Raw genomic sequence first — 22,064 nt, 5'->3', positions numbered from 1 at the left:
TGTACTACTTATGTCTCACAAAGTCACAACCAAATCTACTTAGCTACACTTTGACCCCTGACGACAAGAACCCTGTATTCCGTGTTTACGAGACCCTCATCTCCCTGAAGGTTCTTCTTAGCGTAGCCTCATCCTCTAATCAATCCCTCTCAGCAAATAGAGTGTCGTAGTGACCCTCCCCGTTTAGTCTCGGCGCAGAACTGTCCCCCGAAGCACAAGACCCTTCTACCTAAAATAGGCGGCAGAGTCCGCCGCTAAACCATGTTCAGGGGGTTAATCTCTGGTCCTGCTCGTATTTGGGATGCAGGAGCCGCAGCTTTAGTTTATATCGGGCTTAGTGGGGTCCTTTCGGTTGCTCTGAGTTTTCAGAGATTGTCGTGAGTCAATCTGAAAAGAGGGTAAAGCCTCTGGAAAAAGTGAGTGGGGGATACGAGTGATCTACATTTCCATTATATACACTGATGAGTTGTTTTCACATGTTGGACTCGTCGAGGAGAATGCCTGTTTTGTTGTTGGCGTCGGTTCTGTATTTAGGGCTGGCATGCATATATAGCTCTGTATCCTGAGTTATGTTATGCATATTATGTAATTAGCACGTGACCGATAAACATCTAGCTTGTTATCAATCAGACCGCCTTTGACCGATGCATTTCTATTGGCTACTTTTATCACCTCCGCATTCGGGGCTCACCGCCCGGGAGAAAAAAAATTCTCGAGCGGCAAAGAAAGATGGAAGATCTTCTTCTTGTCGGGTTCAGCTGCAAGTCGAAAGTTCATCAATTGGTCTGATAGACTGCCCACCGTCACAATGGCCGACCAGGAGGTTCCCCATGCCACCTTTGACACCATCCTCATCCTTGACTTTGGTTCTCAATACGTACGCTCTCCCTCTATGCCACACTCTCTTTGCCGCCTCCAGTGCATCAATTACCCCGCCATCCCCATGACTCACATACTAATCCTCCTCCCCAGACGCATCTCCTGACCCGGAGACTGCGCGAGATCAATGTCTACAGTGAGATGCTGCCATGCACTCAGAAGATCGCCGATCTGCCCTTCAAGCCCAAGGGTATCATCCTGTCCGGTGGTCCCTACAGTGTCTACGAGGACGGCGGTAAGCGGAAACCTCCCCGCGGAAACCATTTTCTGGAGTCATATACTCATTCTGTCCAACTACAGCCCCCCACGCTGACCCCGCCGTCTTCGACCTCGGTGTCCCCATCCTCGGTATCTGCTACGGTCTGCAGGAAATCGCCTACCGTCTGGGCAAGGACAACGTTGACGCCGGTACCGAGCGTGAGTATGGTCACGCCGACCTCCACGCCAAGCGACTCGACGACCAGGGCCACGTCGACAAGCTGTTCGCTGGCCTCGAGGGCCAGATCAAGGTCTGGATGAGCCACGGTGACAAGCTCGTCAAGCTCCCCACCGACTTCCACACCATCGCCACCACCTCCAACTCCCCTTATGCCGGTATTGCCCACCAGACCAAGCCCCTCTACGGTGTGCAGTTCCACCCCGAGGTCACCCACACCCCTCTCGGTGCTACTATTCTGAAGAACTTTGCCGTCGACATTTGCGGTGCTCAACAGAACTGGACCATGTCCCGCTTCGTCGACCAGGAGATTGCCCGCATTCGCAAGCTGGTCGGTGAGACTGACCATGTTCTGGGTGCTGTCAGCGGTGGTGTCGACTCCACTGTGTAAGTTGATTGCCATTGATTCCAATTATTGGGTGGTGCTAATAAGTGCAGTGCTGCCAAGCTCATGAAGGAGGCCATCGGCGACCGCTTCCACGCCGTGCTCGTCAACAACGGTTGCATGCGTCTGAACGAGTGCGACATTGTCGAGGAGACCCTGAACAAGCACCTTGGTATCAACCTGACTGTCGTTGACGCCTCCAAGCGCTTCTTGGATGGTCTCAAGGGCGTCACCGAGCCCGAGAAGAAGCGCAAGTTCATCGGCAACACCTTCATTGACGTCTTCGAGGAGGAGGCTCAGAAGATCGAGGCCGAGGCCGAGCACCAGGGTGCCAAGATCAAGTGGTTCCTCCAGGGTACTCTGTACCCCGATGTCATCGAGAGTATCTCCTTTAAGGGTCCCTCGGCGACCATCAAGACCCACCACAACGTCGGTGGTCTGCCCCGTAAGTATTTCGGTTCTGGAATATCTGGCAACCCACTAATCCATCACAGAGCGCATGATTGACGGTCAGGGCATGAGACTCATTGAGCCGCTCCGTGAGCTGTTCAAGGATGAGGTGCGTGCCCTGGGTCGCCAGCTGGGCATTGCTCACGAGCTGGTCATGCGCCACCCCTTCCCCGGTCCCGGTATTGCCATCCGTGTTCTCGGCGAGGTCACCCCCGAGCGCGTGGAGATTGCCCGCCGGGCCGACCACATCTTCATCTCGATGATCCGCGAGGCTGGTCTGTACGACCAGATTGCGCAGGCCTACGCTGCCCTGGACCCCAGCAAGGCGGTGGGTGTTATGGGTGACAAGCGTGTGTACGCCGAGATCATCATCCTGCGTGCTGTTGAGACGACCGACTGTAAGTGAGCTCGATATCTTTCTGGTGATGATGGACTAACAGATGGCAGTCATGACGGCTCGCGCATTCCCCTTCGACAACGAGTTCCTGAGCCGGTGCTCGACCCGCATCATCAACGAGGTCCACGGCGGTATGTTACATCCTTCCTCTAACTCCAGGAACATCTGCTAACTGGGGTAGTGTCCCGTGTCCTGTACGACATTTCCAGCAAGCCTCCGGCGACGATTGAGATGGAGTAAAATAGTTACGAGTAAACTGATAGTACGAGTCATATCATCCATTAGAGGAACGGAGTTACGGCAAAACGGGATGAACGTAGATAATCCTGAAATATACCATTTTTTATCTATCTGCGAATAAGAGTGCAACTCTTGTAAGCTGGAAAGGGGAGTAGATAATTGGCCAGTTGGTGGATGCCATGATGAAGCCTGAACTCCACAATCGCATCGTTTGATAGTCCATAGCCCCACCTGTCTTATCGCCGATCTCTCTTCCATCTTATTCTCTCGCGCTCTCTCTCTCCTCCTCCACCTACCACTGTTTCAACACCATCGACTCATCTTTGCTTTCAAAATGCGCCCCGATCGGCCTCGCGACCCCGTCACCGGTCCCGACGAGGGACCGGAGTCCCCGTATCCCATCCGCATGAGTGGACCTGTCATCAAAGGCTTCGGGCGGGGCAGCAAAGAGGTACCTTGCACCTCCAACCCGGAAGTCCAGCAGCTCCAACTGACGCAAAGAACCACAGCTGGGCATCCCAACAGCCAACATCCCCGCCGATGAACTCTCCCAGCATCCCGAATTGTCCGTAGGCGTTTACTACGGCGTCGTGGCGCTCGACCCAGCGCGCTTCGCAACGGGGGAGACCATCCGCCCGGCGGTGCTGAGCATCGGATACAATCCTTTCTACAAGAACGAGTCCAAGTCGATTGTACGTCCCTCTTTACACCACTTGAAATATGCAATAAATTAATGCTCTATTTGTCTGCAATGCAGGAAATCCACATCATGCCGCCCCTCTCCGCCCCCTCGCCGACCGCCACTACTTCCACCGACGGACAGGTCACCTTCCACAAAATGCCCGACTTTTATGGCACGCCACTCAACTTGCTGATTCTGGGATATATTCGTCCTGAATACGACTATGTTTCGTCGGAGGCGTTGATCGAGGATATCCGCGTGGACTGTGAGGTCGCGAGGCGGAGTTTGCAGCGCCCGGCGTATCGGTGCTATTTGGTTGAGGATCCGGCTTGTGAGGGGAATGTAAGGGAGGAGATTCGCTGGTTGACCAGTTTCGAGTAGATGTGCAGCAGCATTGTGATATGGTGGTTGACGCCATTGAGCGGTGGCGCTATGCGAGGGATGGAAAAACTCGAGACTTGTATATAGATCGACGTCACTGACTCACGACAGATACGATAATGCGATAGAATTGCCACGCATATATGTATGCAATGGATCGGGCTGATTTACAACCCAACTACTAACGAACTGACGGTGTACACATCAAAGTTAATACTACTCAACCCGTCCCTGGCTGAATGGATCCACGTCGCCCTATGAGATGAGAACAACACCCTGGAATCGTCGACGTCACTGAGCATGTCCGCCAAAGTATAAGCCAGCATACAGTATATATATATATTATAAATCGGGATGCTCGGAGTTCACACCATGGATGACCATATTACTTAGTACATCTACTATACTACATTATATACCCGGAATACTCTAAATAATACTACTAGAATGGACCGTCTCCGCCAACACCTCCGTCGTCGCCGCAGCAGTTCCGCCGGCACTAACCCTACCACCAGCAGTGGTACACCCCTACAGTCTCCCCCATCAGCCAACGACAAACACAGTCGTCGTCGCGAAGCAGAAGCCTCTCCCCCACGCAGACTATACCTGACCTCCGATACTCCCGACTTCGACGCGGGGATCCTATCGCGCTTCCGCGCTGAGGGCTTCGACGTCGAGTATCTCCCCTTCCGGGGGTGTCAAAATGCAGCAGATGGCTGTGGAGATGTAGATAAAGAGCGCAAGGAATTGGAGAATCTGCTGCATGAGAGGGAAGATGATCTCGAGCCGGGCGAGAGATATGCTGTCGTTGGTAGGTTCCCCCCCTCCCTCCCATCATACCCTACCCTACTTAACAACTACTTACTCCATGGTATGTATACATGGCTGATATTAATGGTATTATAAAGCATACAACAAACCCGCCCACCTCCTCCTCGAATCCCACCACCAACCACTAACAGCCACAAACCCCTTCCCCAGACTCTGTGCCCTAGTGGCATACTACCCCGCTGGACCTCTCACCTCCACCTCCTCCACCACCACCAACAACAGCAGTAACCTCACCAGTACATCCCCAGATACCTCTCGCGGAGCAACAGGAAGTACATCCTCAACAACAACACCCACAACCTACCCCCCCTCCGTCCCTCTCCTCTGTATCCAGATCCACCTCGCCGGAACTTCCACCACCACCTCCTCAATCGCAGACTCCCTCCTCAACAGCACCAAAAACCACCCCCGGAAACGCCACCGCTGCCATGTCTTCACCTACCCGGAGTCATCCCCTAGATTCGCCGAACCTTCTTCATCGAATTATGATAAGCTCTCCGCACGCCTAGCATGGTCTCGCGCCCTCGAGACCCTAAAGCGGGGGTTCGGATGGCCCGCGACGAAATGGCGCGTGCCGGATGTGGAGAGCGTGTGGGAGGAGTATTGGCGGTGTTTGTCTTCCACTTCCACTTCTGGGGAAGGGGGAGGAGGTGGTGGTGGTGGTGGTGGAGGTAGTAGTGAAAGAGACGAAGAAGACGAGCGCAGTCACCGCGCAGCAGAACTGGTAGGGTTAATGGTAGGCAGTGGAATGGGGGTGCAGATGGAGAGTGTGCATAGTAGTGGGAGTTCTTCCTCACATTTATATACTCCTACCCGTGGTGGTGCTGGGAAGGGAACAGAGACAGAGACATGCACGATTGAAGAGTCGCCTGTCGTGGTGTGTGTGCCTACTTGTGCTGGTGGTATGTATCCATCCCTCCCTTCCCTTCCATTCTCCGTCATAATATGCCAGTGATATATATAGTAAACATGACGAGATACTAATAAAAGTTGATGATGGCATAGGAACAACCCCTGCCACCATAACGAAATTCTACAGCAACAGCCACTTCCTCTCTCCCACTCCCTCCTCCCCCTCTAACCAATCCATCCGGCTGCTCTCCCGCACTACAGGGCCTGATCGCATCGTCGATGAACTTCTCCTAACCTTCACGCATGATCGTGCTATTCCATGGTTACTGCCGAATCTGCCTGCCACGGGGAAGGAGGTCAAGGTGGCGTTGGTGCTGGTGGCCAGTTTCACGGCGGGAAAGGTCGCCCGTGTGCATGCTTATTGGGATCAGGCCAGTGTGTTGGTGCAGGTGGGGGTTTTGAGTAGAGATGGGTTGCCTGTTGTTGGGGCGGAGGGGGTGGATATGGTTGTTTCTTAGGGTTGGATGTTTTGGGTTTCTTTTGGTGTGCGTAGTAGTATGTATAGTAGTAGCATGTCTGTTTGATGCCAATTCATAGATCATGGATGAGTGAGTATGAACGCACTATATACTTCCAGCCAGTCTGGATATCTCTTTACTTACTCCCCCCTCCTGCTGTAATGTCAATACGCTCGCTTCTTGTGCTCGTGGAATCACCTCCTCCACCGCTCCTCCCCGCGCCAGTCCTGTCACTACTGCTCCCAGCAGCGTATCGCCCGCTCCGTTGACGCTTACTATGTCCTTTTCATCTAGCTCTGCTGCAGCTGGGAACAGCCGCAGATACACCCCCCCGATCAGCCCGTCCGACGTCAACGCCCGCGAGAGGATATACGGTGCTGACTCCGGACTTGTCAGTCGCGCATCGCCCGGCCGCAGCAGCTGCGTCAGAAGCACGCCTTCCCGGCCTAGCTTGGTGAGCACGCATGGGATAAATGGCAGTAGCTGGATGCTCTGCTGCGGGATTCCCTGGTCGACCAGCGTCGCCGAGGTCATGGCCACTAGTCGCTCACGCGACCCTGATCCCGTCATGCCCATGGCGTCGATGATGCGCCACCATTCCTCTGAGTCCAGGTGTCCGTTCTCTCGAGCGGCTTGGTACATGGCTGCTAGCTCGAACTGGTTCGGGGCAGCTAGGCTGACGGTGTTGTTGGGAACGCAGTCAGATGGTTTGATGGCGGACCCGAATAGACGACGGCTTTTCGCGGTGGACACGGGCTCAAAGGCTACCCGTGCCTTGTGCTTCTTGGCTAGGGATACCCATTTGCTTAGGACCTCGTCGTTCCAGTTGCCGTCGACTACTGCCCATTGAGGCTGTGCGCGGGACATCATCGGTTCCCAGAAGCTGTCAAAGTCTAGTGCCTGCTCGGGCAGTTCCATGATTGCCATGTCGGCCATGGCTACTACTAGGTCTTTCTTCGCGTCGTTGACGGCGATGTATTGGGCCGTGCGTGCTCCAGAGGACGGAGGGAGCACCTTGATGCCGTTTGTGGAGAGACCCTCCTGTCGGAGACTGGACAGAGCAGCTTGGCCGCTTAAGTCGTCACCCACAACGCTGCAGAACAGCACAGAGCTGTCCAGATACCTTGCGGCAATGGCCACGTTGTGTCCAACTCCCCCTAGGCTTTGTCCGATGACGGCGCGGTTCGATGTCTGCAAAGCGGGTGTCGTGGTATTTGCTTCGGCCGGGGCAAAGTCGCAGGAAAGATCGATGGCCAAGGAGCCGGCCACGAGAACATCCGCCTTCGTGACAGCCTCCAGTGGAGTCTTAGTTGCACGCTCCAGCTCTGTTTCAGTCGCTTGGTCAGCCCTACTGGTCCCGGTGAAAGCTGGCATGTGTCTGCGCACACCATCTCAATTAGGATATCCCGAGTCTGAACGCACGAGTGGCAGCTCACCGTTCATTGAGCGAACTTCCAGACCGCTCCAGTTTGGAGAGTTCCACGGCAACCTTGGCCGCACGCTTCACGTTCGCCTCTACCAGAGCTCGGTTGGCGATCACGCTCTTTCCGCCGCTGAGTTCCTTGATCTTGGCCAGCACAAAGGGCGTGTTGTCACTTCCATGGTAGCCCTCGACGTCGGCAAGGCGAAGAGCTTCGTCGATGATATGGTCCATATCACTCTTTGCAATAGAGTGCTCAAGTGGTACCGGGTTGGCAAGAAGAATGCCCGACGAGACAGGGATTTGCGACTGGGCGTCTGTATTCATCAGTATCTCAAAAGCGTGATTGAGAAATGCAGTAAGACTTACAGACAATAGCCGCGGCCTCGGCCTCGTTCTGAATGACCTTTGGACTCTTCAGCCCGCTGTCCCGGGTGTAGAATGCAGGAAAGTCCACGGAGCCTTGACGACCGTCCGCAAATGTTCCCACACAGACGCCCTCGGTCTCGAGGTATTCAAGCGTACGCGGGATGTCCAGGAAGCTCTTGCACCCAGAGCTGACGACCGCCACCGGTGTACGTCCCAGTTCAGTAAGATCGGCTGCTACAGTTAGCCGGACTATCGTTATATCCAAGGCTTCACGTACCGGAGATGTCCATGGAGTTCTCGCCGCCACGATGCACACCACCTAGTCCACCAGTGCCGAATATTTTGATCCCCGCCAAGTGCGCGAGCACCATCGTGCCGGACACCGTTGTACCCCCATGAAGACGTTTGCCAGCCAGCCCCTACTATTGTCAGATGTGTATCGTTATGAAGGATGCGTTCCACCCACCAAGCCACAGATGTAACCAAGGTCTCGCCGGGACACTTTCAGCGCATCCTTCTTCTCCGCAGTCGATGCTAGCTCGACGAGCTCCTCGGGACTTAATCCAACGCGTGCTTCACCACCGAGGATTCCAATCGTAGCAGGCACAGCGCCATTGGACCGGACGACCGACTCTAGCAACTCGGCCAGAGCAACGCTCTCAGGATACGGAAATCCTGCAACTGTCAGTTATTTCCAACCAACCAAGCAGGTAGAAACCATACCATGAGTATAGATGGTCGATTCAAGAGCCACGACAGGCTTCCCAGTAGCAACAGCATCCCGGACTTCCTCAGACACCTTGAAGAGCTTGCTCTGAGCGAGACCATGATAGCGCCGGGCTGCTACCGCGGCTCGTGCCGGGGCTCTAGCTGACCGACAGCATGAACGAGCAGCAGCTCGAGAAGCGAGCATTGAGACCACGATGATTGGGACCCGTAAACTACAAGCAGAAAATTGAGAGTTTCGTAGCTAGACAATGCGGAGATAAAGTTGTAATGAAGAATCGCGGGTTATCGGCGATAAAAGCAGGAAGTTTTGGCCGCGGCGGTCGCCGTACGTAATTCGTAATCCCGCATCGGGACACCTCAGCATCTCCGCGCGTCTCTTTCTCCCCCTCGACTTATCGCCCAATTCCTCCACCTTCCCGTTCATCCTCTCGCTCATTTCTTTCTCCTTGGGACTATCTCCTGGTGAGTGTATAGGTCCTAGGCGCGGTCGTTGAAAGACCGCCCATATCGCCCATTATGAGGCCGTTTACCGCACTCGCTGCGCTGTGCGGCTTGTTCCTGTCCAGCAGCAACAGCTTGGTTTATGCCGACTCGACTCCCTCGAGCTCCCCTGTAGCTCTCCCTCGCGATTTCAAGCCTCCCCAAGTGTTTAAGAACACCAATCTCGTCCGTAACACCAATTTGGAGAAGGGTTATCTGCGTGAGACCGTCAATGTTGTCGTTGAGAATGTGGACAAGAAGCCGCAGTCCGACTACTACTTGTCCTTCCCGTCAGACCTCTACGACAAGGTCGGTGCCCTAGAAGTCCGTGATAAATCGGCTCCTGAACAGGGTCGCTTCGAGGTGGAAGCTACTGAGTTCGATTCGAACAGGTAAGTCGTTCGCAATGGCGGCCAATGGCTGGGTTGGTGAAGGACGAAGCCACGGTTGCTTGATCTATGCATGGTGGAGGTATCTAGAACGGCTTGCTGACCTTTTGTCTTCTTGAACATACAGGGACTTCCAGTACTTCGTTGTTCACCTCCCCAAGCCTCTCGCCCCTTCGTCGCAAATCACCCTGGGCATCTCCTACTCCGCCCTCAACACCTTGAAGCCTCGTCCTGCGGCCATCAGCCAGACTGATCGCCAGTACCTCGCCCATGCCTTCTCGGCCTACGCTCCCTCGGCGTACACGACTGCGACCCAGAAGACCAAGATCAAGTTCCCCAGCACCAATGTCCCCGACTACACCACCACGGACCTGACGTCGGGCGCGGATCCGGAGCGCCAGGGTGCCACCTACACCTACGGACCCTACGCCGACGTCGCTCCCGAGACCACCTACCCGGCCAGTGTCCGGTACGAGTTCACCAAGCCCGTCATCACTGCCACTCTTCTGGAGCGTGATCTGGAAGTGTCCCACTGGGGCGGCAACCTGGCGACGGAAGAGCGCTACTGGCTGCGCAACAACGGCTCCAAGCTTACCGACAACTTCAACCGCGTGGAATGGACCATCAGCAGCTACCAGCAGCTGCCTTCCTCCGCTATTCGCGAGCTGAAGATCCCCCTTAAGCCCGGCTCCGTGGACCCCTACTTCACCGACGACATTGGCAACGTCTCCACGAGCCGCTACCGCCCCGGAAAGGTCCCGAACCGTGACGCTTCCCTGGAACTTCGTCCCCGGTTCCCCATCTTCGGCGGCTGGAACTACAGCTTCCGCATTGGCTGGAACAATGATCTCTCTGCCTTCCTCCGCAAGGCTGTTACCGGCGCTGACTCCTACGTCCTGAAGGTCCCCTTCATCGAGGGCCCCAAGGTCCCCGAGGGTATTCAGTACGAGAAGGCTGTCGTGCGCATCATCCTCCCCGAGGGTGCCCGGAACGTCCGCTACGAGCTTCTCGAGAAGGCGACCAGCAATGGCCTCCCCGGTGCCAACCAGATCCAGACTGAGCTCACCAGCCACAAGACTTTCATGGATACCCTGGGACGCACGGCGCTGACTTTGACCGTGGAGGAGTTGACGGATGAGGCCCGTGACTCGCAGATTGTGGTAAGTAACTACCTACATACACCGGATACATATCGGAAATAGTCAAGCTCACACATTGAATATAGATCACTTACGACTACTCTCTGTGGGATGGACTGCGCAAGCCCGTGACTATCACGGCTGGCCTGTTCACCGTGTTCGTTGCCGCGTGGGCAATTGGTAACATTGACGTGAGCATCAAGAAGCGGTAGATGGAGGTTGTATCATATTGTTTCAATTATACCAGACAGGCAGGCAGAATCCAATAGTAGCTGTTTGTAGAAGACTAGAGATTGATAGTGTGATCTAATGATTCCCTTCTGAGTAATATGGAGACTGCCTAATGCAGAGTGGTCTTTGCACCGAGGAGTCAGTAGGTTATCAGCTGTCAGCGTCACCTGACATACTAGGCGTCTCTAGCTTAAAAGTTTTGCAAACCAAAAGGGATTAGCCTCTATTGTATGTTATTTCGACGTTCTGTATCTGGGTCTGCTAATGATGGCCAGATCAGTGGGACCCTTGGATGCATGATATGGACGCTCATGTGTTTGTTTCTGTGTACCTTGCATTATGAGAGAGCCTGGAAACGGATCACATAGATTTGAACAGCGAGAAATAGGGAAAGTGTAAAGTCCGCTGTGACGGGTACTTACCATCATCAGCCCTCATGAATCTTCTCCAGCTATATCTCAATCCATTGCACTCGTTACCTGTTCGGTTGGTTGTACACATGGTAGAGCAAAGTTTCACTGTATCAACTTCGAACTTTTATAATGACAATCATTGCAGGTGTAAACTAGTTCACCATGCAGCACGCTGAGTGCATTACGGATGGGTTCTATCCCGTCCAGTAGGATCTTATCGGAGGACCTACTCATTGTGAGCGAAGACGACCACAAGCTCCTCAAGCCGGTTGTATTGCAGCTTGCACCATGCAGGAGTGAGAGCAAACCAAGCGGAAGCTGATCAACGTGGTTTGCATGCAGATGCTGCAGAGTGTAAATGATAGATGTCTGCAGCTCATCAGCCATTATACTGCTCCCTAACTACCTCCAGTGCACGAGGGCAATGGCAGCGACCAAGCAGCCTTGACTGCATCCAACCATTCGAAACTCTGAAATGCAGGTGACAGAGTTGGCCTTGGTATGTGACCTGTCGGGATCGGACTTGCTGATGATATGTCGCCGGGATAAAGTTCCTCCCAGCAGCAGCCGTGTCTTCATGCAAAGCTGTCCGAGAGCCTATTCAGCTGAGTGTCCTTGATACAAGTCTAAAGACTAAGCACCTATCAGCGACCAGCAGCCGAGCTCGAGCAATCAAGTAGCAAAGACGGTGAAAATACTCGGGAGTCACAAGATGCAGAATGCGCGACACCGCTTGTGCGTGCCTCATCCCGTTGGGATGTTGGCATGTCTGGATTACTACTAGTCTTGCGGTGCATGGCATCCGGGCAGCGAATGGCGGGTTGTACGTCATTGCATCAAGGAATCACGGCAACCGAATGAAGCAGCCGACAGCGAATAGGAGCCACCGGGGATGGCGCATGGTCCGGGAGTATTCTTTTGTCTTCCAGTGAAGGAGTTCTCATTACTTCATATGGACCATTCGAGACGACGAGCAAGTGGAGCCTCCGGTGGGTTAAAGCAAAACCACTCATGTTTGGAAGTCTGATCCCCATCCGTTCCACTTCCACCAGCCAAGGGGAAGGGGCGAAAAGGAAAGAAAGAGAATGAGGAAAAGGGACAATTATCCACCCCCGCCTCTCGAAGAAGAGGGGAATGTTGGGAGTTTGGAACTTTGGGGAAAAGAGGATACGCGGACGGACTTTCTATGGGGTAATAGCACGGGGTAGGCTTGAGCCATTTTAATAATGGGAATTCCGGCTGGGGATTCCGAAGCATTTCATTTGACTGCGGGAGTTGGAGACTAGTAGGCAGTTTTTCCTCAAACCCTCTCCTCCCCGCAAGTTGACTAGGAATGGATTGAGAATAGTGCAGAAATGGTAGCCACGGGCCATCTTCCAGGTACCGATCGACCATTTCCCCCCGCAAGTCTAGATGCGTGAGGAAACTTCGACGGACACATATGACTTCACACTCAAAGAAATTGGAAATTGCGTGCTAACTCAATACTACTTCTTTTGTACTAAGTGGTTACCCAACTCCAACTAATCAATTATCCCCGACAGTGCAAATCTCCCAAAAGTGGTATTGTAATGGCGGTGTGTGTGATCCATCCTTCCCTCACTGCGGTCAAGTACCAAGTAGGTTTAGTTATCAGTCAGTTTATCAGACTGGACACAAAAGAGCCCAATGATTCTGGGCCAAGTTGATAGATCTATTCCTAAAAGAGATACTCTGTATCTATAGTAGTCTAAAGTGGTAGGTAACATTGAAGAAACCCTCTACCGATCACAATTAACCATGACAAAGTACTCGAATTCTTGCTGCTATCTATCTGCTACACATCCGATAAGAAACCCCGGTTGCTAATATGATAAGCCCGAAGAGCAATCAAGTGCGGCATTTTTCCCTCCGTTGATGCTCGCCATTACGCAGAGAAACCTGCAAAATTCGGCATCGTCGGCGATGATTTGCAGCGGACTGGCCACCATGACACACCAAAACCCCCTTTCGAAACCTACAGCCCTACTAAGTGGAGTTGTTGGCCCCCCTCCAGCCGGTCCGGTCAGCTGACTAAACCGGGAATTTAGAGGCAAGTATGGATGCTGTAACGGAGTTTCTTACGGGGAAAGAATTATAACTGGCCTTCTACTATCTGATTATTTACAGTACGTACTTACTTTTACTGACTGACCTCACTGCATGCAGGTGGTCAAGGACCTTAGCAACCATCTCAATCGAGTTTCTCACACAGACACATACTCACACACTATCTATCTATAGTGAGTAATAGATCTCAATTTGGATCTATCCCGTAGAAGTCTCACGCGACAGGACTACTCACTTTATTCTAAATTTGTGCCTGGACGCCGCCGCCCCTGGACTGAACTCAGGTGACACTCCCTTTTACTCCATACCTTGTTAGTAACTATGAACCGGCAAACCAGCCACAATGACTCCAGCTCCTGTTCCAAAGCATCTGAGGCAATTTTTCCATTTTTAGCCCCGGGCTACCAATCACGTCGGTATCTTGCGGTATTTTTCACACTTGCCTCATTTGAACTAAAATGGTTCGCGATACCGGAAAAGGAAGCTGGGACCCACTCGACTTGGCATCGTGAATCGAGTCATCCGCCGTGGAGCCGTTGCACAGACGGGCCAGTATCAATGAAGGAAAGGGAAAAGGAAAAAGGGAAAAGAAGGGAACGTACATGGGAGTAAGGCAAGGAGAGAAATAAAAAACTTCCATGGATGAAATTACCGCTTCATATACACAGTCTACTCCCGGCGTACAAGCCTCATTGATTCTGTACTACATAAAGTATCTAGCCACCGTGGTATCTTGAGTAGGAACAAAAACATGAATTTGACAGTTGGAGACCACAACGGCAACGTGGAGACCCATGCACAAGGGCGGGCCATCCATGATCCTCAGGCAGAAACAGCCAGGCCGTCCAACGACTTGCCCCGGACCGGGCCCCGTTCCTGGCCGATCGCATAGCACCGGCTCTCTGGGTTTGGCTGGCTGGCCGAATGATAACTATTTGGGCTTCCCAAAGAAGTGTTGCAGGTATGACTTAATAATGGCTGTGCAATTTCGGATTAATTTCGTTTTGGGAAATTTCTGATTTTTTATTTTTATTTTTTATTTTCTAATTCTTCTTTTTCGATGTGATAATAAGAAATGTTTATTATTCAATTATTATTATTTGTTTTACCTTTGGGGGAATACGACATTTCGTCTGGCTTCAGCTCCAGTTTGTATAAAGAGCCAGCATCTGCCGTGTGGATTCGCACCGTATTTCTATTGCTTTGTTTGTGTCCATCACAGTGAATAACCTCCCTTGTGATTTGATTTGATTTGATCTGATCTGATCAGATTTGAATTCGCATCCTTCTTTCCTTCTTGGATAAACTGGATCCTCTCCACTACTACTTACTTTTCCCTCTTCTCTCCCCGTCTTCCCCTCTTATCTGTGTTTCGTTCCATTCGTGAAATCCTAAAACTCTCTCAACTGAATTTCTCTGTGCATTTTATTGGTGACGTGTCGGTTGATGGCTGGTACCGACAAGTGAACCCCGTTTCAGTCTGTTTGGCTCATTTCTCTTGCTCTCCCCGATAAGCTTCGAGCTTTCGTCATTGCCCTGGCCCGTAGCAACGCCAGATCACCAATTTTCCTTTGCATCAATCGACGCTCTCATTGAGGTAAGTTTGTCGCTTGTGGTCTAGAATTTCCATTCTTTCCCTTCTTGCTTCTTTGTATATTTTCCTGCCGGTGCCATCCCCTGCACATCTTTTTGCAGCTGTGTGGCTGCCTTATCTTTCCCGGCTTCAGCTTCCCTCCCTCTCTCCCCCCTCCATTCTCGCGCACGAACCAGTTTTCTTATTATTGCTAGCAGCTTGGCTTCTGTCTTTGTTATCCATGCATGGCTCACCAAGTAGCAGATATAAAACCCACTAGTGCCGTCTCTTTTCTGAGTTCAATTGAGCCTCTAAACTCCTCTTGCCACTCCACTCCCATCATGGTCTCTCCCGCGCCTTCTTCGTCGCCTCTTTCCGACGGCCACCTCAATGGCAACAACACCCTTCCCATGCGGACGGGGCCGAAACTCTACGGGAGCAACGATGGTTCTCAGTCAGGAGCTGGAACTCCTCTTGGTTTCCAAAGACACCCCCACAACAAGATCCTTGACAATGTAGCCGGCTCCAGCGTGCGCCAACCATCGCCGCAGCCCACGCATCTGGCTATCCCCGGTGGTGGGCAGCATCGCATTCTCTCAGAGGAAGACCCCGGCTATGTGGCGGCCAAATTCGAAGGGAAGGAAAAGCAAATGGAGCAAGGTGAGTGGAATTCGATCGAAATCCGTCTGGTTCTATCGGTAGCAACTTATCTGACTCTTTGCTCTCTCGTTCGCTAGTTATGGATCAGCTGGAGAAGAAAGGCTTCATTCCCATTGAATTTGTCGTCGGGGAAACCGAGTGGTTCTACAACCAGCTCGGCATTGACGACACATACTTCCAGACCGAGTCTGTGGACGCTATCGTCACGCAGATTCTCTCGCTATATGCTGCCAAGGTTGCAGCTTATGCCCGTGACGACAAGAAGCTCGAAATCAGGTTGGATAAGGAAGCAGAAGATCATGCTGTCTACATTGATACCAGCAAGCCCGGTATCGCAACAGTCGAAGGCCCCGGCTATGAACAGCGGATTGATAAGAAGTATATCAACCCCTCAACTCAAGGCAACAGCTATCGCGTTGAGACCTTCCGTTCCCCCACACCTATCCCCGGTGATGATGGGCAACAGCTCCGTTGTTACTTCGTGTACAAGTGCCAGTTTGCCAACCCTAATCCCGATCCGTACGAGACCAATATCGATATCATCGGCGAAAAGAGGTTCCTGCAGAAAGCCACCCCTAACACCAAGGCGATCTACCAGGAAATCATCAGCAATGCCGTGAGCCGCTCTGGCCCAGTGATTGAGCTGTTTGAGATTGAGAAGAGCCGCGAAAAGAGGCTGGTCATTGCCTACCGCCAAGGGTCTGCCATGGGGCTTTTCAGCGCGCTCTCCGATCTGTACCACTACTACCGCCTGACCAGCTCACGGAAGTACCTGGAGAACTTCTCCAACGGCATTACGGTGATTTCGCTTTACCTGCGTCCTCTCCCCAACAAGGAGATTGCCGCCAAGTATCCCCCGATTGAGGCCGCCATTCACCAGATCATCAAGGAAGTCTCCCTTTTGTACTGCATTCCACAGAACAAGTTCCAGCACCATTTCGCCAGTGGCCGCCTTAGCTTGCAGGAAACGATCTATGCCCACTGCGCCTGGGTGTTCGTGCAGCAGTTCCTGAACCGACTGGGCTCCGAATACATCTCCCTCACAGATCTTCTGGATTCGAACAACAGCGTCCATGCGGAGCTGTTGGCGAAGATCAAGAAGAGGTTGCGTACCGAGACGTTCACATCAGACTACATCTTGGAAATCGTCAACAAGTACCCGGAACTCATCCACAAACTTTACTTGGACTTCGCCAACACGCATTACGTGCAAACGCGGGGTCCCGCCGAGGATGACTTCCTCCCCACCCTGAGTTACCTGCGTCTGCAGGTTGACGAGGTGTTGGACGGCCACAAGCTGAAGCAGCTCATTTCGAGTACTGCGGCCAATGAACATGACGAAATGGTCATGAGTGCCTTCCGCGTGTTCAACGCCTCAATCCTCAAGACCAACTTCTTCACCCCAACCAAGGTTGCTCTCAGCTTCCGACTCAACCCCGACTTCCTGCCGGAACATGAGTATCCCCAGCGCCTCTACGGTATGTTCTTGGTAATAAGCTCCGAGTTCCGTGGATTCCACTTGCGATTCCGGGATATTGCTCGTGGCGGCATCCGTATTGTCAAGAGTCGGAACAAGGAGGCCTACAGTATCAATGCGCGCTCACTGTTCGACGAGAACTACAATCTTGCCAATACCCAGCAACGCAAGAACAAGGATATCCCCGAAGGTGGCGCAAAGGGTGTGATCCTGCTTGACGTTAACCACCAGGATAAGGCCCGCGTGGCTTTCGAGAAGTACATCGACAGTATCTTGGACCTGCTGCTGCCTCCTGTCAGCCCGGGAATCAAGGACCCGATTGTGGACTTGCATGGCAAGGACGAGATTTTGTTCATGGGACCCGACGAGAACACGGCCGAATTGGTCGACTGGGCCACGGAACATGCCCGCAACCGCGGTGCCCCCTGGTGGAAGTCGTTCTTCACGGGCAAGAGCCCCAAGCTTGGCGGTATCCCTCATGATACCTATGGAATGACGACCCTGTCGGTCCGTCAGTATGTGCTTGGTATCTACCGCAAGCTGAAGATCGACCCGAGCACCATCCGCAAGCTGCAGACTGGTGGGCCTGACGGCGATCTGGGCTCTAATGAGATCCTCCTGTCCAATGAGAAATATACCGCCATTGTCGACGGATCCGGTGTGATCGTTGATCCCCAGGGTCTGAATCATGAGGAGCTTGTCAGACTCGCCAAGAAGCGGGCAACCATCTCTGAGTTCGACCTGTCGAAGCTCTCACCCAAGGGTTATCGGGTTCTGGTCGATGAAAGTAACGTCCATTTGCCAAGTGGCGAGCTGGTCCACAATGGTATGATTTTCCGCAACCTATTCCATCTGCGTCGTGACCAGCAATATGATACATTCGTGCCTTGCGGTGGACGACCGGAGTCTATTGATCTCTCCACTGTTGGAAAACTCATCAAGGACGGAAAGGCCACCATCCCGTACATTGTTGAGGGTGCAAACCTGTTCATTACACAAGACAGCAAGCTTCGCCTTGAGAGGGCTGGTTGCATCCTGTTCAAGGATGCATCTGCCAACAAGGGAGGTGTAACATCCTCCTCATTGGAGGTCCTGGCTTCCCTGTCTTTCGATGACGAAGAGTTTGTGGAGAACATGTGCATCCGCGAGGATGGTACCGTGCCCACATTCTACAGTGAATATGTCAAGCAGGTGCAGGAGGTCATCAAGTCGAACGCTACTCTCGAGTTTGAAGCTATTTGGCGCGAACATGAGCAGACAGGATTGCTTCGTAGCGTCCTGAGCGACCGTCTCAGTGTTGCCATCACTCAATTGGATGAAGAACTCCAGAAGACAGAGTTGTGGGACAATATTGAGCTTCGCCGCTCCGTCCTCCACGATGCTCTGCCGAACCTCCTTCTGCAGAAGATTGGTCTCGACACCATCCTTCAGCGGGTGAGTATCACTTAAAACCCAACATAGTTCATCAACGTGATGCTGACCATCTAATAGGTGCCCGAGAACTATCTGAGAGCCATCTTTGGCAGCTACCTTGCTAGCCGTTTCGTGTATGAGTATGGTAGCAGCCCGAGCCAGTTCTCCTTCTTTGACTTGTAAGTCGTTCATTCCCCTTCAGAACATTTGATGCACATTTCTAATGATAACTACAGCATGACCAAGCGTATTGCGCAGCTCAACGCGAAACACGACTCTTAGACGGATATACCTGTTTTCTTTATGATTGTGTTTGTTTGGTGATATGCATTTTCCGGGAAATACATACCTACTGCTCATCAGCAGTGTTACGGATGTTCTAATTGTGACGATGTCCATTGCATGGGATACAAAAAAGACATGAATAATACAGACCTAATACATCATCTTCGTTTACTTTCCTTTTGCATTTAAGTAGATTGCTCTGTTTATTCAACTTGAATACACCCCCAGAATAGTCAGGTTGAAACTAACTGCTGCCACACTTGCAAAAATACACCTCTCGTAACTGTTGGACTTTTTGAGACATACCTACAGGACACAGCCAAACAAGTTCCTACCCACATCCCCTTTAATCTGTCTTGTAGCATAAAAGACTACAAGCGTAGTTACCATTGATAGATGGAAATGATAAAGTAAACATGAATGATATGTAATGCTGCAGGCTCAGACAATGAATGCTACATGAAAATTGAAATAGAGTACAGATGTCACAGGCCTAAATTACACGCAAGTAGTGACTAGACGACCACCTCATTGTCCTTGATGTTAAACTTCGGCCCTTCTTCATACTCGGTCCGCTCGATCTGTTCCAACTGCGCCCACAGATCGGGGTATTTATCCTTGGCCCACTTCTCAACCTCATCCTTCCAGTACTGATACGGGATGGCGTTGTAGAGTAATCCGATCCTGTAGTTTCGTATAAGTTAGTACAAGTGGTCAGACCTAATTCGGGGTTTTCACTGGTAGATGGGGAAGATGTGGAACGTACGAGTTGCGAGTCGGCAGGTATCCAGTCTCAGCCTGCATCTTATCCAGCGCTTCAGTGGCAAGATCAAACTCGCACTGTGCGGCCAAGGCCTCGACGTATGCCATGTACAGTTGGCGATCGACGGTGATTTCGAGACGCTTGACCTTACTCATCATTCGCATGGCCTCCTGGATTCCGTTGTGGTGTTTTTCGCATGTCTTGAAGAAGATGGTGATGGTTTTATGGGATGGGCCTTCGTCCGATTGCAGGATGTCGCGGAATACGTCCAGCGCTTTTTCGGGCATATCGCAGGCGGCGTATGCCAGCATGAGGCCGTTTAGGAGGCGCGTATTGAGGTCGACTTCCACGTCGAGCTTGAGCATGTTGTGGACCAATTCGAGGTTCTTGGCGTCTTGGGTTCGCGCGAGGCCTTGGAAACACCGCGCGTAGGTGTCGGGTTTGGGTCGTCGTGCGAAGTCTTCTGCTTGTCGCATGTGTCCGAAGACCAGGAAGGCTAGGTCGCTACGGTCTCGCTTGAAGAATGAGGTCATGATCTCGGTTCTCAGGCTGACGCCGGATTCAGGGAACGCGAGCTGGAGTAGTCTGTACATTTCCCAGGCATCATCGGTTTCCTGGGTCAGATCGGTGATGAAGTTGGTGAGGGTATTGCGGACTTTGGTTCTTTCTTCGGAGTCGTAGAGCCCGAGACGTGGACGAAGGAGCTCGGAGACGGCCTCCCACTCACGACGGTACAATAGCATGTGCGTCAGCGCAGCCAGAGTGTCTGCTTCCAACCGGACGTTGTTCTCGAACAACGGATCGGTGAGAGAGCCCACTTTCTCCACCACGGCATCCTCCTGACTTGAGTAGCAAAGGACGGTGATCAGCTTGTTCATCAATGGCAAGTTCTCGAGCATGATGGTCTCTGGGTTGTGCAGATCTTCCATGGAGCTCAGTGCAGTCTTCACATCCCCAGCTTGAATGTACGCTTCCAGTCGCAGTAGGTACGTTTGCAAGTCCGGCTCCAGGCCCCACTGGGAGGCGAGAGAAGCGAACTCTACGGTCAATTCAGGATTCTTGATAGAGTTGGCGTATTCCATCAGATCGTTCACGCATGTGATGGTGAGTGATTCGCTGGCCTCTTGGTTCCCGGCGGTCAGAATTCTGGCCTTCTCCTGGACGGCCGCAGCACTCTTAGTTTGAACAGCTTCCCAGAGAAGCGTGATATTGATGGTCTCCGAAATCGGTGCGTGCGAAAGCGACTCGAAGATAGAGCTTGCCCAATCTGTCTCGGCCTTCAGGATTGCGTAGCGGATGACAGCTTCCTTCGCGGGAACGGAGGGTTCTTCTCCGGAAAGCGAGAGACTCTCGTAGACCATTTTCAATGCCGCTAGCAGGTCCTGTTCAACGAGGATGCTGACCAGCTCTTCATGGGCATGCTGATCAAACATAATGCCGTGCTCGTTCAGCTTTTCCGTGGTGCGTCTGAGCTGGTTTCTGTCGTTGATAATGGCATATCCTTTCATGACTGTGAGCCAAGGGGAGGGACTGGTCTTGCTCAGTCGGTTCCAGAAGTTCTCGACTACATGCCGCGCCTCATCTGGGTTACCAAGCATTGCCTGGATATGAATGTAAGATAGAAGCGCAGGACGGCTGACGTGATTGTTCCCAAATCCATGGTCCGCACAAAGCTCCAAGAAAGCTAGACGGGCCATCTTTCGCACGGTTTCGTGCGCCTCTGGCAAACATTTTGCCTCCGACAGGACGTAGAGGAGATTCTCGAGATTCTCGGTGGAAAAGACCTTTTGCCATTCCATGCGTTCCAGTTCCCCCTCGCGGGCTCTGAGGTACTTCCAGGTAGTAACAAGCAGCTTCGCATGGTAGTTCGTAATGATTCCAGGAGTTTCCGCGCGTGCAACGACAAAGTCCTGGAAAGCTTTGGCCAGAATTCCATTGGCGGGGCCTCTGCTCTGGTCACTTAGTGATCTCAGCAAGTCTCGCATTGGCTTCAATCCAGTTTCAGAGGGCAGAATCGCAGGTTGAGGTTCGGCAGTTGGAGCCGCAAAAGCGAAAAGCCCGCGTCGCTGGGCATGGTATGGACAGAGAGGACCTAGCTTGCGGGATCGATGGCTACGAGCAGTATGCAGGAGGCGATAGTGACAGCGTGATGATGAAAGAGGCTCATTATTCAAGATGGCCCGAAAGACCCTTCTAGTCAGGTGGGACTGCATGTTGATCAAGACGTGTCGATGCGAGGAGCTCCCTGGTGAAGGGAATTCGAGTATTTCGTTTCTTGTCTAGTTCCCTTTTTCAGCAGAGACGTATGAAGTATAAGACAATTGTTTGCCAGACACCATGAAGCACGGTCTATGCACGATGTCAAGGGATGCAGAGACCGATTGGAGAATCAGGCCAATTGACGCAATGGCACCGAGGTGTGTTTCCTTGGATCGAGAGGTGGGAATGAAATGGAGGAGACGGAGTTGCGGGCGGAAGTTCCAGGCGGCTCTTGGCGCGTGCCGAAAAAAGAAAATCGATCGCATCGTCGGCCAGCTTCATCACCCCCGATCTTTTCTCTCCGGATTGTCATTCTCCCTCCCCC

At 52.4% G+C, this 22,064-nt stretch overlaps 7 protein-coding genes across 7 annotated transcripts; 4 read left to right on the top strand and 3 right to left on the bottom strand.

The window, feature by feature from the left end:
* The first annotated feature begins 757 nt into the window (after window positions 1-757).
* On the top strand, window positions 758-2,898 carry gua1 (GMP synthase (glutamine-hydrolyzing)). The gene is made up of 7 exons (XM_025662958.1): window positions 758-877; window positions 973-1,114; window positions 1,180-1,702; window positions 1,754-2,145; window positions 2,195-2,548; window positions 2,598-2,678; window positions 2,729-2,898. Exons 1-7 carry the CDS (start codon window positions 809-811, stop codon window positions 2,785-2,787), a joined length of 1,620 nt encoding a protein of 539 aa, XP_025513535.1. The 5' UTR covers window positions 758-808; the 3' UTR covers window positions 2,788-2,898.
* A 174-nt stretch (window positions 2,899-3,072) lies between these two features.
* Window positions 3,073-6,193, top strand: BO85DRAFT_470434 (dienelactone hydrolase). Its single transcript, XM_025662397.1, has 6 exons — window positions 3,073-3,238; window positions 3,297-3,479; window positions 3,545-3,846; window positions 4,297-4,661; window positions 4,759-5,583; window positions 5,687-6,193. Exons 1-6 carry the CDS (start codon window positions 3,122-3,124, stop codon window positions 6,049-6,051), a joined length of 2,157 nt encoding a protein of 718 aa, XP_025513534.1. The 5' UTR covers window positions 3,073-3,121; the 3' UTR covers window positions 6,052-6,193.
* Window positions 6,076-8,849, bottom strand: BO85DRAFT_77410 (pseudouridine-5'-phosphate glycosidase/carbohydrate kinase family protein). The gene is made up of 6 exons (XM_025665652.1): window positions 8,564-8,849; window positions 8,307-8,515; window positions 8,118-8,259; window positions 7,841-8,071; window positions 7,488-7,788; window positions 6,076-7,429 (listed from the first exon to the last, which is right to left on the bottom strand). Exons 1-6 carry the CDS (start codon window positions 8,751-8,753, stop codon window positions 6,157-6,159), a joined length of 2,346 nt encoding a protein of 781 aa, XP_025513533.1. The 5' UTR covers window positions 8,754-8,849; the 3' UTR covers window positions 6,076-6,156.
* Window positions 8,850-8,927: 78 nt separating this feature from the next.
* On the top strand, window positions 8,928-10,886 carry BO85DRAFT_451389 (dolichyl-diphosphooligosaccharide--protein glycotransferase subunit OST1). The gene is made up of 3 exons (XM_025660581.1): window positions 8,928-9,441; window positions 9,566-10,598; window positions 10,664-10,886. The coding sequence occupies exons 1-3, from the start codon at window positions 9,086-9,088 to the stop codon at window positions 10,787-10,789; spliced, it is 1,515 nt and encodes a 504-aa protein (XP_025513532.1). The 5' UTR covers window positions 8,928-9,085; the 3' UTR covers window positions 10,790-10,886.
* A 155-nt stretch (window positions 10,887-11,041) lies between these two features.
* BO85DRAFT_461238 (uncharacterized protein) lies at window positions 11,042-11,969 on the bottom strand (the record flags this gene model as incomplete). Its single annotated transcript, XM_025661771.1, has 4 exons — window positions 11,042-11,241; window positions 11,530-11,612; window positions 11,681-11,775; window positions 11,856-11,969. The coding sequence occupies 4 exons, from the start codon at window positions 11,967-11,969 to the stop codon at window positions 11,042-11,044; spliced, it is 492 nt and encodes a 163-aa protein (XP_025513531.1).
* A 3,254-nt stretch (window positions 11,970-15,223) lies between these two features.
* BO85DRAFT_440432 (glutamate dehydrogenase (NAD(+))) lies at window positions 15,224-18,714 on the top strand (the record flags this gene model as incomplete). Its single annotated transcript, XM_025658767.1, has 4 exons — window positions 15,224-15,542; window positions 15,620-18,453; window positions 18,511-18,611; window positions 18,669-18,714. 4 exons carry the CDS (start codon window positions 15,224-15,226, stop codon window positions 18,712-18,714), a joined length of 3,300 nt encoding a protein of 1,099 aa, XP_025513530.1.
* A 409-nt stretch (window positions 18,715-19,123) lies between these two features.
* Window positions 19,124-21,906, bottom strand: BO85DRAFT_451386 (putative mitochondrial respiratory complex I chaperone (Cia84)). The gene is made up of 2 exons (XM_025660580.1): window positions 19,484-21,906; window positions 19,124-19,401 (listed from the first exon to the last, which is right to left on the bottom strand). The coding sequence occupies exons 1-2, from the start codon at window positions 21,463-21,465 to the stop codon at window positions 19,233-19,235; spliced, it is 2,151 nt and encodes a 716-aa protein (XP_025513529.1). The 5' UTR covers window positions 21,466-21,906; the 3' UTR covers window positions 19,124-19,232.
* Window positions 21,907-22,064: the final 158 nt, after the last annotated feature.

The sequence above is a fragment of the Aspergillus piperis genome (assembly GCF_003184755.1).
Source record: "Aspergillus piperis CBS 112811 unplaced genomic scaffold BO85scaffold_15, whole genome shotgun sequence".
Lineage (NCBI taxonomy): Eukaryota > Fungi > Ascomycota > Eurotiomycetes > Eurotiales > Aspergillaceae > Aspergillus > Aspergillus piperis.
The sequence above is the reverse complement of the archived record's forward strand: the minus strand, read 5'-3'. Positions and strand labels throughout refer to the sequence as shown.

Bases quoted from the DNA above. Each gene is read 5' to 3' on its own strand.
- gua1 (XM_025662958.1), top strand. From the start codon at position 809: ATGGCCGACCAGGAGGTTCCCCATGCCACCTTTGACACCATCCTCATC. The intron at 878-972 runs GTACGCTCTCCC...CCTCCTCCCCAG, and splicing joins TTGACTTTGGTTCTCAATAC to ACGCATCTCCTGACCCGGAG. The intron at 2,146-2,194 runs GTAAGTATTTCG...AATCCATCACAG, and splicing joins CAACGTCGGTGGTCTGCCCC to AGCGCATGATTGACGGTCAG.
- BO85DRAFT_451389 (XM_025660581.1), top strand. From the start codon at position 9,086: ATGAGGCCGTTTACCGCACTCGCTGCGCTGTGCGGCTTGTTCCTGTCC. The intron at 9,442-9,565 runs GTAAGTCGTTCG...TTGAACATACAG, and splicing joins ACTGAGTTCGATTCGAACAG to GGACTTCCAGTACTTCGTTG. The intron at 10,599-10,663 runs GTAAGTAACTAC...CATTGAATATAG, and splicing joins CCCGTGACTCGCAGATTGTG to ATCACTTACGACTACTCTCT.
- BO85DRAFT_451386 (XM_025660580.1), bottom strand. From the start codon at position 21,465: ATGCGAGACTTGCTGAGATCACTAAGTGACCAGAGCAGAGGCCCCGCC. The intron at 19,402-19,483 runs GTACGTTCCACA...ACGAAACTACAG, and splicing joins TACCTGCCGACTCGCAACTC to GATCGGATTACTCTACAACG.
- BO85DRAFT_470434 (XM_025662397.1), top strand. From the start codon at position 3,122: ATGCGCCCCGATCGGCCTCGCGACCCCGTCACCGGTCCCGACGAGGGA. The intron at 3,847-4,296 runs GTAGATGTGCAG...TAATACTACTAG, and splicing joins CGCTGGTTGACCAGTTTCGA to AATGGACCGTCTCCGCCAAC. The intron at 5,584-5,686 runs GTATGTATCCAT...ATGATGGCATAG, and splicing joins TGTGCCTACTTGTGCTGGTG to GAACAACCCCTGCCACCATA.
- BO85DRAFT_77410 (XM_025665652.1), bottom strand. From the start codon at position 8,753: ATGCTCGCTTCTCGAGCTGCTGCTCGTTCATGCTGTCGGTCAGCTAGA. The intron at 8,516-8,563 runs GTATGGTTTCTA...TGACAGTTGCAG, and splicing joins ATCGACCATCTATACTCATG to GATTTCCGTATCCTGAGAGC. The intron at 7,789-7,840 runs GTAAGTCTTACT...TGATGAATACAG, and splicing joins CGAGGCCGCGGCTATTGTCT to ACGCCCAGTCGCAAATCCCT.